At 35.9% G+C, this 19,488-nt stretch overlaps 1 protein-coding gene across 2 annotated transcripts in view; it reads right to left on the bottom strand.

Moving 5' to 3' along the window:
- Positions 1-511: 511 nt before the first annotated feature.
- The window catches only part of rhpn2 (rhophilin, Rho GTPase binding protein 2), a 33,514-nt gene continuing 14,537 nt past the window's right edge, over positions 512-19,488 (bottom strand). Inside the window, exons 3-15 of one of the 2 annotated variants that reach the window (XM_053493012.1) lie at positions 18,685-18,813; positions 15,309-15,384; positions 14,888-14,965; positions 14,477-14,601; positions 13,905-14,071; positions 12,596-12,783; positions 12,229-12,385; positions 10,140-10,259; positions 9,716-9,910; positions 8,569-8,615; positions 4,580-4,726; positions 3,811-3,969; positions 512-2,430 (exon numbers count right to left, since the gene is read on the bottom strand). In XM_053493012.1, coding sequence (XP_053348987.1) covers positions 2,200-2,430; positions 3,811-3,969; positions 4,580-4,726; positions 8,569-8,615; positions 9,716-9,910; positions 10,140-10,259; positions 12,229-12,385; positions 12,596-12,783; positions 13,905-14,071; positions 14,477-14,601; positions 14,888-14,965; positions 15,309-15,384; positions 18,685-18,813 — 1,819 coding nt within the window. In that variant the 3' untranslated portion in view covers positions 512-2,199. Of the gene's footprint in view, positions 2,431-3,810; positions 3,970-4,579; positions 4,727-8,538; positions 8,616-9,715; positions 9,911-10,139; positions 10,260-12,228; positions 12,386-12,595; positions 12,784-13,904; positions 14,072-14,476; positions 14,602-14,887; positions 14,966-15,308; positions 15,385-18,684; positions 18,814-19,488 lie in introns of both variants that reach the window. The other variant, XM_053493011.1, reaches the window with a different exon arrangement.

Below are 19,488 nucleotides of genomic sequence, written 5' to 3'. Positions count from 1 at the left end.
CTTTTGTTGAAACACTGTAGAAGAAAATATGTACAGTAGGTGATAAAGCCCGAACCTGCAAAAGAGTACAGTAGGTTTTTTTTTTTATGTTACCAGATGTTGGAGGCCAATGTATTAAGACAACATATGCCAATGTATCATAGGTAAGTTCAAGCTATGTGTCACATGTACTGTACCTTATAGTAAAAATTATTTATTTTCCACATATACTGTAGGGTTAACCCAGTAACCCACAGCCTATAGCAGCCTACAGTATAACCTAATCAAATTATTCTTATAATCTTGTGTGTCAGAAATATTTGTTGAATCAGTACTATTAAATTGCATAGAATCTTTTATTAAAAAAGGGCATAAACTATTTAGAATACTGGTTAATTTAAGATTATTTAACCATCAATATCTGGATATTTTAAAGCTTCTCATGCTGAGGCGACTGAAGCCATGAACATAAGTGGAGAGAAAAAAAAAAAAAAAAAAAAAAAAACTCACAAGCAAACATTACCCATTATTTTATTTTTAATCCAGGTTTGTATACAACAAAGTGACAAAAGAGGAAAAAAAAAAAAAAAAAAATCACCCAATAAGCCTCATTTCAACATTTCCACTCAGAACAAACAGTAGCGTGCAACAGAAACTGAACAGCAAATCTAGATCACAGAGAAAATGTAACTTTATAGGCTCGTTTAACTTCACTAATACGTTAATTAATTGACCCAGAATATATAAATATAAATATACCTTTTTAAAATAGTGTGCTATTATAGCCATAATCAAGGAGCCACAATCAACCTTTAAATGTCATCCAATTTCACAAATTTTTATTTTTATTAAAATCCCAATATTACATGTGCTTAAAAAAAAAAAAACAAGCCTAGATATTGCAGCTCTGGTTTTCGCAAAGAAAATGAGATGTATAAAACGTTACTCAGGAGAAAGTCAGTTTAAAGACTTAAAAAGTGACAATCAACACACACAGAGACAGACATGTACACAAACACACATAAGGATCGGAATACAATGGAAAAAGAAAGAAAGAAAACACTAAAAGGGCCATTTAAAGAATAGAGAAGTTCATCAAATACGTAACACAGACTTTAAATGACCATTTTACATTTGTATATATAATTTAAAATAATAATAGTTCAACTGCTCACCTATGACATCACCTATGTGCAACAAGGCCACAGTGGGACTATATCGCTAAATATGTTAAAGAAATACATACTTATATTTATAGATCATTTTCTCTATGTGCATTTTATTTATTTGATTATCAAATGTGTACAAGTATCTACGTTGTAGACAGTGAAGTACGTCCAACACTTTAGAAGGTGTTAGAAAATAGCCTACATAAAATAATATTAAGAATAATAGTCTCTCTATACTGAATGAGGTTCTTCTTAAATCCATCACACTTGAGATTGGCAACATTTTGAACTCAAGCTACACCAGAGTCCAGGCACGACCCAACCTCCCATCTTCTATCTAAATGAACAATGAAGCATGTTGTATAATACACAGAGAGAAGCACTGAACTGGTACAGTAACATAATACATAAACCACCCACTGAACATTCACATTACACAAACTTAACACTCTGATATAACATTTACTTAAAAAAAAAAAATGCTCCAAAATATTCCAAAGGTTAGTGTTACTTCAAATATTTCCTGTATCTTTTACTGTTTCCTTCAGTGTGTTCCTGTGGAACCGTGGGCATTTAACCTAAGTAAATAACTTCTTGACTTGATAATCACAGACTCTTTGATAGAAAAACAGTGAAAAAAAAAAAAGAATATTTACAGCAGCAGCAGTTGAATGTTTGTGATTGGTAAAAGCACGGGGTTCTTCATTTTTCCTCACTGGCAAGATCACAGAATAGCTGTGCATTTCCCTGTAGATTTCCCACACGAATGGCACAGACAGGCGATATACTGTACCAGATATACAACACATTTATGTATGCACAGATGTCCAAACAAATGAGCTCCTTGAAGTGTGTTATCTATGCGGGCAGAACAACTTGACTATGTAACCTATAAAACATCCAGGGGTTTCTCAAAGGTTTTAAAGAACTGTGCGCAAAAGTCTCTTTTCCCCCCTCCTTCACTACTTTACCACTGATTGTTCGACTTTGTACGCGTGCCTGAGAGCCCTGTGCCACAATCAGCAGGTCAGTGTCCACTGTGTCCGTGTCTTCAGTAGAGGGAACTGTCATTAAAAGACCTGGGGATGGAGGGTTTACTATCAACTGTGGGGAGGCTGAGAGTGCTGGCGCTCTTATGCTTGTTCTTTAGCCCCCAGCTGAGAAACGACGTCTTCTTGGTGACTTTTCGTGCTTTCGAATGTTTCCCGTTGTCGTTCTCAGCCAGGCAGATCATAGAGTAGGTTTTTGGAAGGCCTCCTGAGAATGTGGCACTTTTTGGTGGCTGTTTTGGAGAGAAATGATACACAACCATAAGATTATGCATCACAAAGTGATTAAGCAAATTGCATTTCATTTACGTTATTAAAGAGCAACTCCAACTTTGTTTCAATCAAAGTTAGATTCTAGGTTTACAGTTGGATTACTAGATTACAGTTAGAAAGTCATCCTTCACAATAACTCCCTTCGCCCATCCTGTGGGGGTGATTATTGTCAAAGTCTTGCAGGCTAATTGGTTTTATTTTTATTTTACATATTCCGTTGTGTAATGAATCAACTGAGTTTCCATTATTTCTTATGGGGAAATTCGCTCCGAGACAAAATGGCATCCCAGATTCCCCTCGTGATTTAAAGGCACGGAGACAAGCACCATACTCAGATGTGGTTACTGTTTTTGTCCACATGTTGGCAGTGTTGGGAAAGGGGACCGTTTTATTCTAGTGTATTTTTTTATGATTTATATTGTACATTTGTGTCAAAAGCGTATAAAGTTCACTTTGTCCAACTTACAAACAAATCTGACTTATGAACATAACGTAAGTAACATAAGAAGGGGACAACCTGTATTTACATAGGCTGATGATAATTGATCATTAATCAGTTAATCAGTGCATTAGGAATGCAATAAAAAATTCCAAGTATCTAAAAATTTCACAACTTATACACAAACTAAGTTGCAATGCACAATAGGCCATAATTATTAGGGTTTTATGAAAGGAGATACCTGTATGTGCATAATTAGTTGAGATAAAGTATATATTCTAGTACGTATATAATTATTTTTTTAATTACATACATAATTTTTTTTATTTTTTGAGCTAAAGAGTTTTCAGCACTGCCTTTCCAGTTTCATAAAAAAGCTATCTGGCAACCCTGGAGCACAGAGTTTGAATGTTTGCAAGAGACAGTTTGAGTGAGTGAAAATATCATTTGTGAGCATGCGAAAAACAAAAACAAAAAAAAAAACTTATGTCGTTTTATTTAAGCTTTATTCCTGAACAAGAACAGCAGCAGTAAATCTGTTAATGGTTAAAGTTTCCAAATATGTCTGTTTACACTATTTGGACATTATTAATTTGTCTCACATAATGAGTTTTTTAAAATTGTGCTGCTATCAAAATTTTTTCAATATTTTTTGTGAAAAAATTTTTCTTTTATATTAAAAGACAAGATAAAAAAAAAAAAAAAAAAAGATACTAAGATAATAGAACCAACCCAGTAATAAGGAAAAAATACTGTGTAGTAATATAAGTGTAAAAACCCTGGATTGCACAGTAAATTAAATAAATTACCAGCTCCAATTCTGTAAATGATCTTCATTCTTATTAACCTAAAACCTTTTGTTGTAGTTGTTCTTTTAGACTTTAGAATGTTGGAAAGTTACCATGGCCTGGATGCTGCTGTCCAACAAGCTAATGACTTTTATGTCGACGCCTTCCTCATCCACATCCTTTAACAGCTTCATGACATCGCTCACACCCATCCATTTACAGTCGGTATCGCCAACGGCAACCAAGTAATCACCCTCTTTCAGGCCATCCACCTGGAAATGAAGCGATAACAAAAAAAAAAAAAAGAATGAAAAACACAAAGGGGGAGTAAGAGAAAGACAAAAGCTTGCATGTAGAGTAAATCATGTACTGAGAAAGTCGTGATTTGTTGTGCACTGACAATATTTACAAAGTGCTTATCAGAGTGAGCACTGCAGGTTCATTCACAAATGCGCACACACACATACAAGCACACCCCCACACACACCATGTACAGTATGTAATGTACTCTAAAAGGCGCAATGTGTGCACACAGGCTGTTGTAAAACACATGCAGCTGCTCTAGACAGTTCAAAAGATTAAAGAGAATGAGAACCTAGAAGCGTGTCATGTGTAAGAAAAAGGAAGAATATGGGGGGGGGGGGCTTAGCTTAGAGAACTAGGGTCTAATGACGAAAGTCTACAATAAACCAACCCAATATTACAAAACTACAAACGAGAGAGAAGACTGAAGGAGAAAAAGCCATACACATACAGAAAGAGTCTAAGCTTCTTTATTTATTAAAGCTTTTTATGAATGGAACATCACTGTGAAATGTGACTTCACAAACATTTACCATGATCAAGAAATGAGATTTTTTAGTGGTGTGATTATGTACTCACAGCTGCCGGACATAGGGGGTCTAGTGATTGGATCTGGACAGGTGCATCCCCCTTCAGCGTAAACCCCAGGTCTCGATCCTCAGGCTTTATTCTAAGTGTACGTGGTGCCGTCCACTTCTGTTTAGCTGAGAATATTGACAACGGCCCCTAAAACACATAATGCACCAAAAAAAGGTCAGTTGTTAAACAAGAGAAAAAATTTTAAACAAAACCTGTGCTCTATTGACGGCTTGACTTTACTGCAACATGTTTTAAATACCAGAAGTATACCCAGTGTCACGAATGCTTATTAAAAATGTATACAATATGTAACAAAATGCACGCTCCTCATGCTTGGTTTTAACAATGAAAAATACATTTTAAAAAATTAATCAGCATAAGCTCTAAAAATCATCAACTAGTAAAGTCAAAAGTTAATGTGCCATAAATGCATACGAATTAATTTATAAATTGACAAATTAATTTACAAATAAAACTTGTTCAATTAGGGCTGCATGACTTACAGTATATAAATATAATAATAATAATAATAATAATAATAATTTAACACACACTGTGATCGCCTACCTCTGCATATTGCAGTTTAAATCACAAATTTGGTAATCATGTAAATGTAGGGATTCCCATTTTTTTATACTGAGGATAATACTTTTGAAGTAAAAGTAGAAGTTCTCCATTTACATGTATACTTGAGGAAAAGTAAAAAAGCAGTCACCTTCAAATTTACCGAAGGGTGTAAAGTACATACTTTTTATAGTAAACCCTCAAACCCCAATCAGCTGATTAAAAGCATATTGGCCAATATTTATCCACCAACTCTAAACGATTTTACCACAAAGAGTGTGGAAAGGAGGTGAAGAGGCGGGTACAGCCAGGTTGGAATGGGTGGAGAAAATTGTCAGGTGTGTTGTGCGATAAAAGAGTACCAGCGAGAATGAAAGGAAAGGTGTACAGGACAGTGGTGAGACCAGCGATGCTCTACAGCTTAGAGACAGTGGCACTGAAGAAAAGACAGGAGGCAGAGTTGGAGGTAGCAGAGCTGAAGATGTTGAGGTTCTCTTTGGGAGTGACAAGGATGGATAGGATCAAGAATGAGTTCATCAGAGGGACAACCCACATTATATGTTTTAGAGATAAAGTCAGAAAGGCCAGATTGAGGTGGTTTAAACATGTTCAGAGGAGAGATTGTGAATATATCGGTAGAAGGATGCTGAGGTTGGAACTGCCAGGCAGGAGGTCTAGAGGAAGACCAAAGAGGAGATTTATGGATGCAGTGAGAGAGGACATGAAGTTAGTTGGTGTGAGAGAAGTGGATGCAGAGGATGGGGTTAGATGGAGGCAGATGATTGGCTGTGGTGACCCCTGAAGGGGAACAGCCGAAAGACGAAGAAGAACTTAAAACGATTTTAAAAAAGGGAGAAAAAAAATAATTAGTAACAAACTCTACATGAATTCCTTACAATATTAACTGTAATAAATTTCAGCCTTTTGAGATTAAATAATATTACAGATCCAGATTGAGATCCCGATTTTTATAGGATTAACTGTGTTAATATTAAATATTTAGGAAAAGCTGATTTCAAAAAACACATGAATTACATATTACATAGTACTGTCCACTTAGAAGCAAAGTGGGTACATTTCAGGGGTCCGTTCTTTGTACGTTGACACATCTAAGATGAGATCATGGTGCTAATTACGATCCAGCTAAGTTGGTTCTTCGAGCACACCTGTTGTTGATGATTAGTATAGCTGGATTGAGTTGTCTAGGATTATTGCGCGTTCGTGTGTTGGTTTAAAAGGCGATATGCATCGACAGTAGAAACACTGATCACAAGCCCTACAATTGGTTGACGAATTGGAAAAAGAGCAGCTAAATTTTTTTTTGTACCACGTGTTATGCGCTGAAATGCCCCCCTGCCATGGATTGCCCCCCCCCTTCATAATCGCTATTAAATATTATATTAGAACAAATTTATAGGTTAATGGTTTACAAATTACATGAGACAATAAAATAAAATAAGCAATATGAAAATAAATATGTTGTACATGAAAAAATAGAAATATTAATAATTTGTCATATACATGTACACTTTTATATTGTTTGTTATAATAAAATTAGTTTCGTTTATATAATTTATCATTATAAAAATATTTATTTTATTATATATAATTATTTATTTGCATTATATATAATTATTTATTTTTATTATATTATAATATATAATTATTTATTATTTTTATTATATATAATTATTTATTATATATAATTATTTATTTATTATAATTAATTATTTATTTATTATTTATTTATTCATGACAAACCCCTGAAAAATAAATGCGTCACAAAATAAACAGTATACAAGAATTTGTATTAATGGTCTTGATGGCTGTCTCGTGCCTAGGGTTTATCATAATAATATTAATAATATTTGATAATAAACCTATGAATTTATCTTCTAATATAATATTTAATAGCGATATATATATATATGTGCAAGATACATTTCTTTTCCTGCGTGAATCAGTCTGAGTCAGTCGTGCTCTCTAACCAATCAGATGTGACCTCGCCATTTCTACCAATCATAACCCGGCAGGAGCGCAGCCTAAATCATGTTTACAAAAAAATTAACCTGCTTTCGAGCAGGTTCAAGCTTACGGATATGTTGCTATGACAGCAAATGCGAGAAGCGCAATCAAAGAACGAAACAATCCAAAATCAGGACAAATACGCAACAATCAAATCCAGCTAACGGAGTTAGCGAGGTACAAAAAACTGACCCCATAACAGAACACATACACTTACCATAAAAAGGTTCAGAAAAAATAAATAAATAACATGCAGGAAGCAGGTTTATGACATTTATGGACAAGTATAAGATAATGAAGTACCTTATCCAGAAATATTCATCCTCTATTCAATATCTATAATGTTACATTCGGGTAATGTCCGTGTTGTCTGTTTTATTTTAAAAAACAAATGACATCATTTGAAATTAACAGCTGAGTCAAGTCACTTTCTCAGAAGGCTGAGGTTCTCAAGAAACTGTGATGTACAAAAACACGCAAAGATACACTATACAAATATCATATAGAATGATAATGACAACCGCTAATCTTATGGCCCATACTAAGCCCATTGTGGGATTATAACAAAAACGAACAACAAATTGCCTTTTCTTATTTAATGTAATTTGAGAACATAAGATGTTCTACCCTCAGCTCATAGTTCATCTGGTGCATCTTGTATACTTTTTACACCACAAGCTTCAGGATCTTGAAGAATGCAACCTTTCGGGCTTTTTAGACTTTTGACTGTGCGCACTATTGTAGCCTTGTGCCCAAGAAAAACACCCCGACACAATCAGCTTTTGAAAGTGTGTACGTGCCTGCGAGTACTGCCTCGCTTTTTTCCTTTTACCATCTGGGTAGAAGCCTGTGCTTAAACCTGTCAATTTCCTATCAGACCCCCCCCCCTCTTGATTTCACAAAGAGAAGAAACAAAAGTTATTTGCATAGACCTTCCTCTTAGTTGGTGCCCATGTTAAAGAATTTACTGTAATATGTGACCTTTCATTCCCAGTTGTGCTTAGTGATGAAAAGTACTGTAGTGAAAGTGAAAAGAAAATCTGACTTGAGACAAGGAACTCCAAGTGATTAAATTTTGTGCAAACAGCACTGTTAGGTATGTTAGTGCCGGTAATAAGTTTAAAGCTTCTTCACACTGTACATTCAGAACCAGCAAACCAGGAACTCAGTATTAGAGCTGTGATATTGGACAATGTGGAGAAGCTTTTGTGAGGGTCTGTTTAATACAGCATGCAAGCCGAACAAGCAACACGTCAAACTGAGGCTTTTTACCAGCAAGACGAATTCTAAACAACATGGCGTTGCTATGCTGGAAACAGACCCTGAGAATCATGTGAAAAAACTAGTAGAAAAATTAGTTGCCCACATACCAGTCGGTGGAACAAGTCTTTGACTTTCACCTTAGTGGTGGCAGGAACCTCCATTTCTGCTTTCTGCTCAGTTTTAGCTGCACAAGGAAAGGAAAAAAAAAAAAAAAAAAAAGTTATCTTGTGTTTGTGTTCTAAACAAGACAGACATTATCATCATCATCATCTGCTTAGATAGAACTGATAACGTGCTGCCTTTCTGTACAAACATTATGAAAGGGTGGTTACACCATACATGTTTAATTTCAAATAATTACAATTTAATTATGTAACTGTCTTTAATGATTAATATATATTTAATGTTTTTATTAAAATGTCTTTATTATTATTATTATTATTATTAATAACAACAACAACAACAATAATAATATCTTAAGGTGTGAAACGTGCGTAATGAATTATACCATGGTGCGAGCAAGTTCTTAATTTTGACTAGAAAAGCAGCTTGTTTTATTTTATTAATCATTTTATCTTTCAATTTTTGAAAGAGCCTCCAGTGTTTGGCATTTTTAATGGTCAAATTCCAACCAATCAGTCCTTTATTTATTGAATTACTATTTAAGCATTAAATAGCTTCTATAACACCTCTCATCGAACATTAAATAATTAAACATTTACATTTTTTCCATTGCAATATCAGCCTTTATGTTTAAGTTATACATTTCCTTTTTTCAGGTTATGCTTTCTTAAAGTATATTAATAGCATTTTGTATTTTTTAGACAAATGTTTTGTATTTGATCCCACTTTTTCTTTAAAATATGAGGGCTGTTCGAGTCAAACCAGGACTTTTGATTATGCACAATAACATAACAGTTATGCGAGTAAACACTCTTCAGTACTCAATACGATCCACTGCTACACTAATGTGCTCATCACTAGTCTTTCACTAGTGCTTGGATCCCAAAAATTTCCACTTGCTGAAATTTCCTGGGAACAACTGCAGTGCCTGAAGTTTTCTGGAAAATTTGAGGTTTTAACGTTTGAAGTCAACACACTTCATAGTTAATGTTTTAAAAACTGCAATAATATATATACATACACACAGTAGGTGTACTACTGTATGTTGTATTATGCCAGTGTAGATTTTTTAAATATATTATTATAGAACAATGTTTATGTCCTGATTTATTTACAATATTCACTTAATTATAATTTTTTTTCATTTTGGGACAAACTTACAGATGATGTCTGGTGCCTCCATGTAATCGGTGAACTCATCTTCGTTGTCATTTTGCTCAAATTTTGCAAGTGAGCGCTTGTGGCTTGCTTCAAGAATGGTATTGAGCATGTCCAGCTTGCGGAGGTGAGGGCACAGGCTCTGGTTACGCAATGCGTCCTCTTGGTTTATTATTGCACGCTTCAGGTGAGCCTTACCTATGTGGTGGAGCACGAGGGAAAAATGTGAGAAGACATTTGGTCGATACCCATCATTACAGCTAATTACAACCAAATAAAAACATTGAACTGGCTTACTAGTGTAAACACATTGCTAACTTGTGAGTAGAGCATTTGGTTTAAAAGACAAAGTGCTCATGTGGAAACAGTGAAACCAGATGTTTCATATCGTCACAGAAGGATAAGATAGTGGTGTGAAAGGTCTCACCTATGTGACGCCGCTCCTGTTTCTTGCGCAGGATCTCGAGGGGAGAGCGTCCATCGGGCATTGTGTCATACACCTGAGAGAGGGCTTTCTCTTGCTTATCTTCATCATCGCTGAGGGTTACTGCATGCAAATATACAAACCTCACTTTAGTTTTCATGCATGCAATCATTTCATGCATCCTTCCTTGTTATTCATTTTTATTCCCTTTTTTTTTTCCCAGTACACACACACACACAACCGAAAGTAATTTCACAATCTATGTCAGCATTACCAATACAAAGTATATTTATGCATTACCTTATAGATACATGATATAGGCATGCAGTTTGCATGGTAGAAACATTCCTCGATACAGATGCTCCACACAAAACTAACTTAAAAAAAAAAAAAAAAAAAAAAAAAAAAAACACACACTTTGCTCATTTAATTAATCTCGACTGATAACTACATCCGATGCAGGAAAGAAATTGAGTTTTAGCCTAACCATTTTTAATACGCAAAATAAGAGCCACAAATCCTACAGTAAAACACTTCCCTGCAGATATTCACTGTCTGAAACCTGTTTCATGTTAAAGCCACATCGCTTAAGGCATCTGTAACTTTTCAGATCTGCGGGGCCCAGCAGGAGGCTGCCGTTCCTGGCACTCAGAGGGAACTGATGAAAAGCAACTCCCAGTGTCTTTAAAAAGAATAAAAGTTGAGTTAATAGCCATGAGCGCACTCTCGCTCTTGCTCTCCCCCCACCTTTCTCTTTCCCCTTTCTTTCCCTTTTGACTCTTGGCTCATGCTCAGCAGGCTTCAGTAACAGTTTTGTACACTGGCCTGGCCTCATTAAAATCCCTCTGAATGTAAGGTGACTCTGTTAAACTTCGTTACCCCGATTCACTGCTCCCTGGTGGAAAAAAACTAAGTCCTGAAAACTTAAAAATATCCCTTTAAAAGGCTACACTGAGGTTTCAGCCATTCAGTAGATGCCAAGAGTACTGGGAGTTCATTTAGTCCTCATACGTTAACCTGTCGGCCAAAACGCAGAATTGGTGCTGATTGAATTTGTTTTTAATGTTATACATATAACACAGAAAATGTGTGTTCCAAAGAAGCTACTTCTGAAATTTATGCAAGATGGAAGTGACTGACCTCTCTTTGGAGAGATGATTTTGTGTGTGTCTCAAAAATGGTTATTTTTCAGCGTTTACATTTAGGCATTTGGTAGACGCTATTATCCAGAACGACTTTTTTTGAAGTGTCTGTCACTGGATGGAAACTTGCACTGGATTACTAGTTATACTATCTCTCTTCAAACAATAATAATTTAAAATGCTAATTATTTATATTTCTTGCATTAATACAAAAATTGTTGTTAGCTTCTAGAAGCATACGGCCTATAAAAACTGCTTTTTATAAAAGCTTAAAAAGCAAAAAGTCTGTAGTGTCCGTTTCCATGTCAAACTCATGGAGCAATATCTTAACAATTTAGCATTTTAGAATAATCCACTTTTTCAGGTTTATATCTTTATGTAAAATCGAAATTGAAGTTTCATCTGAATGACAATTAAGATCATTGAAAATTTTGAATTATAAAAAAGTTACAGACACTACATAAAGTAAAAGGGCATTAAATTGTATTTGGCAAATGTGTTTTTTTTTATCTGATGGAAATATAAACGAGTATGCATGTTTATTAAAAACATTAAGCCTGGATTGGGAGATAAGAATTAAGTATTATGAAAAATGTTACATGATTCTATCAAAAAAAATGTTTCATCCAGGTGAGAAACTTTTTAGCTCCAATACTAAAAAAGTTGTGGCTGGGTGGATATTGTAATTCGAAATGTAGAAAAATTATTTATTTCTACACATTAGTTATAATTTTAAACAGAAAAATTTAAAATACTCCATTTTATAATTACTATATGCACTCATCTATGGACAATGCTTTACACATTCGCCTCCACCGTGCGAACACAACACGGTGAACAACAATGTTACCACATCCTGATGAAACTTATTCTTGGCTTCTGGGATACTTCTCGACTATTGTACAAACGCATTACAAGTAAAACTGCATCGATGGCTTATCATGACTTACACTCATGGTCCAGCAGGGAGGTGGAAATGAAGTAATGGCCGAGGCCATGATAGTGATGGGCCTTGACTTGCGCCATGGTGGACCAGAAAAAGGGCACATTGTCCTTAACAGGGGGCTGGATCATGGTCTGGTGGACCTGTTCATACACTTCTGCAACCTATGAAAATAAATTGATGATATATAAACAAGTTCTAGACTGAACAGAACAATAACATACAACAATGTTAATGATAACTGTGGCCTCATGAATGTTTTCTGTAAAATACATCAGTCTCGTGATAATAACTTGTACTGGAGAGTTATTTAAAAAGCTTGTGTGTACATACTGTATGGTTTGACATAAATCATGCAGTCTTAAAAGCAGTACCTTGGCAGCTTCCTGTGCCATCCTGAGCAGGCTGAAGAACTCATTACGGATTCCAGGGAGAGTAATCTTCTCAAACACGCACTCTTGAGCCTGAGCCAACATCATCTTTATCAGCAAATTCAACATGGCCGGGCTCATATCGTAGCTGGGAGTGTGTGTAAAGGTCTCCTTCAGGTAATTAAGCACACCTATAAAAATCAAGATTAGACATTTATTATACCGGTGGTTTGAAAAGTTTAGAAACATTTTATAATTATGGAGTTTTTCTATTTGTTATATCGAGACAGATTTCCAACTGTTTCCATGCAAATCATAAACATATGGCACAAATCTGTTTTTTTCCCCCTAATATATCCTACTAAACATATTATGGAAAATAATGTACAAGGAAAAATGTATATATTTTATGCTACAATTAACACCAAGCTAAATGTGAACTAAGAAATGTTTCTGGCAATTAGACACTGAATTATTCCTTCTGACTAGACTTAAAATAAATGTTAAAAAATTGCATTGAATCGCACTTCACTAGCAAGATATCTGTTTTTTTTCTTTATTTCTTTATTTTTTATCAAAAAAAAAAAAAATTAAATATTTCTAATTTCCGTATGTGTTTTGATGTTTTACCCAGTAAAATTGTATATACAATTTTATCACATTTTTTAATACCTGTTTCTTTTCTTTCTTTTTTTTATTACCAGAACTTAACCACAGTGACAACTGACTGGTTTTCCCAGACCACCTCACATTTACTTTGGTTTCTTGTATTGTATACAGAACAAGCAGCTCTGTGGGTGGAGGGAATGAGTTAACCATTTGAGTTTTTATTTTAAATTAACCAGATATAAAAAAAAAATGTACAAAAGCTAAAAAAGATAAAACAAAAAAATAAATCTGTTTTCACAATAACAGCATAGTCTGAGATGGATCAAATTTCCCTGCATGGTCTGTGTGACTCATATCTCTCTCTTTTCATTTGATTTAAGACCTCAAGTCTGTGTACTGGTGTCTTGGCAACCGATGACTTGGTAACTTTAAGTACCTTGTGGTAGCTCTGAGAGATTTACACTTAATAACCCATAGCTGCAGTTAAAGCACTGTGACACAAATGAACTGAAGTTACAGGAATTCAATATAGCTAAAAAACGGACAACTTGTAACATGTAAAAATAGAACAAAAAAAAAATCCACAATAAGCAAACATTTCTAAATATCAGCAAAGGCAGATGGAACTCCAACACTGCTGTCCATCTTAGATACGAGCTTACATCATTTTTAACTAATACCAACTCAAGCTGCTGGAACTAACCGGCTGATTTTTGCAAGGTGCTGATGGCGTCCTCTAGGCCAGCCTGTGTGTGTCTGTCGCTGCGTGTGGCGATCTGGGTGTACAGGGCGGCCATGTTGAACAGGATGCTGGCCTTTTCCAGGGATATGTTCTGTTGGCACACTGGTACGCCAGTAAAAGAGTCGTACCTGCACGAGCCAGAAACAAAACACATCTCAGTCTCTGAGTTGCCATGCATAAACACTTTCAAAAACCCATCAGACCTGCTGTGCTTCTTCCATTGGCATGTTGAAAGATGACACACACACAAAAAAAAAAAACATACTTTTAAAGGACTATAATAAGGGTACAGCTACAGCACAGGCACAAGCTGCAGTTAAATGCAATTACGGAACTGGATCTGCTGTTGATAATAGTAGGCACCATACATATTGCCAAGAAAGTCAAGGACGGTCAGTTGAAACATTACATGCCCTTCACTACGTCTGACCCTGAACAGTGAATGCAAGTCATGTGACCAGCAAAAAAAAAACTGAATTATAAAAGGGGGAAAAAAAAGGAATGAAAATTTGCAAATGAAACCTGGAACACACCATGTGAAGAAGATGCCCAGCTGGCGGTTCGGGGAGGAGAAGCGACTCTCCAGGAGTGAGAGCTGGCTGAAGTAGCTGGCGAGCAGTTCCACTCCTGCGTCATTACGGCTTGGAGTGCGGCATGCCTGCTCAAAACACACACACGTCAGATGCACGGATTCTCGGGTACAGTATTATCCTGTGACATGTGTTATTTATTAAGAATAAAACATGACTGGGTGTGCTGGAATTGGGAAATAATCGGGAAATTGAATTTGATTATTTTCCTCATATGGCAAGTCCTGAATGGTTTTACTTCTTTTCTGCTAAAGTGTACTTTTTTTCTTCAATAGTTATTCCTAAAGCTGAACGGTCTAGGAATGGAAGTCAGTATGCTTTGTACATGAAAGACATATTACTCTGACTTAATACCTTTCTGATGTCCATCAGATCATCAATTTCATCCTGAAATCGTGTGCCGTCCTCACTGTAATGCTCAAGGATGAAATCCTGCCAAAATACAAAACATTTTACTCAAACTATTACCGACTAAAAAGACATTCCCATAAACTCTGACACACAGAGCAACACACACCCATCATCAATCACTCTAAATACATAGTAAGTGAGTGCAAAGCCAAATATGACATTATCACACAACTCTGTGTCATTAGTGTATAAATGATGGGTTACCTTCTAGCCAAAACCGATCAGACTGGGTCTCGAAAGCCACATTAGAAAACGTGAAATCCTGCTTTACAATTGTCATACTGTACATACTTCACACAGCACTTTATATTTCCTAACAGCATATCTAGCAAGGTTTTGCACAAAAAAAAAAAAAAAATCTAACCTTGAAGGGTACAGAAAAGTCCACGTCTTTCGTCTCCTTCAGACCCAAAGGAATGAGAGGGATAATGGCTGAATCTCTGTTAAAAAAAAGAATCAAGCATTTAACAACAGCATAATGAGCAGCAAGTTAGACACTCAACATCAGCCATGACTATACTGTAGATCATCATCTTCCCTGGTCAGAGGGACAAACATTTAACCGCGACAAGGGAAAACAGTTCAACTTAAATGCAAAGTGAGTGCATGACTAAGGTCTATAATCCACTTCCTACTGTAGTTCCACTTGTTCCAGCCTCTGACAGGTGACCGGGCTTGGCCTCTACATTCTGGACGTTATATAAAGCATCTTTTGTTATAAGAGGCATAAATGAATAACTAAAACAGACTAAAGTTGTAAATTATAAGTAGTCTTTGATCGGGTTTTTCATTTAATTCATTCATTTTACTTTCTGATTTGCTTCAAGCAGCTGAAGGTAATAAAATCTCCCAAAGCTATCTAATAAGCACTGAAATGCTACATTATCGTTTTAATGGCATCACGTACAAAAAGCGACTTTTTCTGCTCCACATTCCAGTCTATTGGGTTTCAGTATTATGAAAGGATCTCTAAAAGAATTCAGAATGTGACTGAGTGAGAAGTAGTTGTGATACTCCTGAAAAATGTGAGTATTTGCTCACGGTTTCCATTTTTTTCTCTTTTAAGTTAACCAAATTCATTTAAATTTAAAACGGTTAAATGGATTCTGAATTGAAAACGATTCAATCAACAGTCGACCAATAAAACAACCTACAAATTTCATATTCAATAAAATTTTTTTAAAAAAATATTGGTCATTAGAATCTTTTATTTTTTTATTTATTTAATTTCTTTTTTGAATACAAAGAAATTGATTCGTCAGCCAGCGCTGTTCTCGGTAAACAGACCTACAGTTAAAAATACACTCTGAGCTGTGTGAGACGCTTGTGCTTTTTAGACCCTGTCCTCTACTGCTGTTTATTTAATCTTATCATCAGGATTAGATACACACTGACTGCAGGTGATAGGGTTTTGTTTGGCTGCTTTATTCTGGATGCACACAGGCTAAGACTGTTCTAGTAAACACGCTTACATGCGCAGACTGCCACAGAAGACGGAGGCTCTCTTTAAGAAGGGTTTATCCCGAATTAATCACCTTTTGCAAATGCCTGAGATTTGGAGTGAGAGGCTGAATCTCTTTTCTCTTTCTGTCCTGTCCCAAGGGTGCACACACGCGCACACACGCACACGCACACGCACACACACGCACGTCTCAGCTCATTGCTATCTGACCACTAATTACGCTTTTTGTTTTTCGGTTGCTATTGGAGACGAGGAATCTCTGCAAGAAAAGGACCACTTGAGGACAGACTTCTAAGCTCTCTCTCTCTCTCTCTCTCTCTCTCTCCCCCAATTATTACAGGGCAAAACTGTAGCCAAGTTGACAGACTGTAAGTTTATTCTTTTTGAGGGACATCAAAAACAAAATACTATAAAACAGACACAGTTTAAAGAGAGCTTAACATAAAGCAAGTGCTTTATATTGAAGGAGTCAAGGGAATCCCTCCACTCCTCTGGAAAGGCTTTCCACTAGATTTGGGAACGTGGCTGTGGATACGTTTTATTCATTTCACCACAACAGTCCGGTAAGGAGTCTTGGGGTAAATTCACTGTTCGAATGGTGTGGGGATATGCCATCTGATTTTATGGATCAGAATTAGGGCACTGGAATAGGTTTGGACCTCTTCACTAAAAAATAAGACCTTCTAGAAAATTGTGGCAACTGAGGAACAACCACATGGGAGTTTGTCCGGATATTTTTGGCCATACAGTGCACGCATAGGACAAACGCTCATGCACACTCTTACAAGTTATTTGCTTTATGGTTGTTTTTACATAACACTGGTTATGTGTTTCCTGTTTCCCAAAAGCATCATGACATAATGATCATTTTGCTATGTGCTATGCTTGCTCTAATTATTATTATAGTGCACAGTTTCCCCAAAAGTTGAATTCGGCATTTCTTCGGCAAGTCTTTTTGAATGCTGTCATTTTCTGTTGAAAGCATCATATATCCTCATATCACAGCATGGCTTTTCCCACCAATATCCGTGTGTACATACTGTAAACCACACCCGAACTCCCGAGACTTGATCGGCAGATCGTTACATTCCAACGGACCAGAGATCAGCTGTCTCACGCAACCAAACAAGACACCAATACGATGCCGTAATGTTTTTTGTTTGTTTGTTTTTTTACCTGTATGGTGTATTTGTAGGTTACAATAAGAGACTTATTGTTTCAGGGTGCTGAAACTTTGTTGTGAAATTTCTCTGAAACTATGCTGTGCATGATAAAAAGAATAACAAATATACTGTAACATTGTTCCTGAGGCAAAGAGTGTTTCTTGCATAAGTGCAACATGACCTCTAACTAGTCTCTTTAATTTTCCTTAAACATAGTCCTCTTTTTTTTTTTGGATGCATATACTGTAAGGTGTGTTTAGGTCTACTTGTCTAACAGGCTCAATAAGACGTGTTTAGCAGCACGTGAACCAGTTTAGCAGGCCAGAGGCTCCTTGATTAGAATCTTTTAAGTGTGACTGTGTGTTTGTGTGCGCTTATTATATATTTCTCATCCAGTCATTTCCTTAAACACCAGTCAGGTTTACTGTACTTAATTACGTCAAAAAACAAAAAAGTTTGGAGTGGGAGTAGGAGTCAGATGTACAGAACGTCCCGGGCACGAAGCCGTCCTCCTCTGTCCTGCATTACTGCTGAGTCATCATGGTTCACCACTTTACTCAGCCGCAGCCCAAACACCACTCAGCTAGTGATTCATTCTGATTATTTTATTCATATATATTACTCTTAAACTCTAAAATGGTGCTTTTACTTGGTTGTAAATAAAGAGTTCAGTTTTTTTCATGTTGTTAATTAATCAGGAACAGTGTTACTTTACAATAACCAATCTGCTCCTATATATTTTCAATCCGTTGGAGCACAAACTAGCACTAAAACTCTAAAACTATAACTTTGTTCTTTGTTTCGACCTATTTACGGTATGCTGTCTGTTATAAAGTCTAGTACACCAGCCTTCTCTTATGCTTCGTGACTGTTTAATTATTATCATTAGACAGGGCTAGTATTATCTCCACAATGTAAACATGGTACGTCTGGGATGGAAACCGTTCCAATAAAATAGATGCGTCTAAAATTCTTCAGATTACGCAACATTTATTAACAAACAATTCATTTGTACCTTATAAGATTTTCACATAAACTTTTTGTAATATAATAGAATAATTGTTATTTACAAATAATACTTTTCGATTGTGTGTGTACTGTATGTGTATACTTACTGTACATTCTGGTAAACCTCTACCGAACTGTTCAGACCTTCCAACTGCTCCATAAGAAGCTGCAGATTGGAATTTACATAACTCAGCTCCAGCATCACCATGTCTCGGACTTTATTGTTGACTGTGGCCCTGAGAGAGAGAGATAGGGAAAGTGCGAGAAAGAGAGAGAGAAAAAGGATTAGGACAATTAAATTGCATTTAGGATTCCGGTCATCATTAAAAATAAAATAAAAATAAAAAAAACCCTGAGTAATATTCCTGGCCATTTTTGTAGTGATGCTTTTAACTGAGCTGACAAATTAAATGTGGAAATTCAGTCGCTTTCGCTTTTCTTTCAATTAAATCCTGGCTTACCAACCATATGTGCATGGGTTCCAGGTTCAACACAGACTAACAACTCCTTGTGTTGGGCAAGACCCTTAAAACTCTTTGCCTCTGTGCTACCAAAAAAATACCATGGTACTAACTAAGATGCTGTGTATTAACCTTTGTAGGGTACCATAAAAGGTAAAATGGCACTGCAGAGGTTTCTGTAGCATGGGACTTGGAAAGATACTACAGTGGCATTAAAATATGGAAAAATGGTAAAATATATAAACATGGTATATAAACATGTATCCTTGCACATGTTCCATAGCACAATGTTATGTAGCATCGTACAGTATGTAACAAGTCTTTTATTCCCACTCTTAAATCTTAGAGAAATCTTGGTGAAAGCGTGTCAAGTTTCGGCAAGAACCTGTATGTCCACAGAGATTGCAATGCCGACATTGCTGATAATAAATACTAATACTTAAAAAAAAA

The sequence above is a fragment of the Clarias gariepinus genome, chromosome 3, assembly GCF_024256425.1.
Source record: "Clarias gariepinus isolate MV-2021 ecotype Netherlands chromosome 3, CGAR_prim_01v2, whole genome shotgun sequence".
Taxonomy (NCBI): domain Eukaryota; kingdom Metazoa; phylum Chordata; class Actinopteri; order Siluriformes; family Clariidae; genus Clarias; species Clarias gariepinus.
The sequence above is the reverse complement of the archived record's forward strand: the minus strand, read 5'-3'. Positions and strand labels throughout refer to the sequence as shown.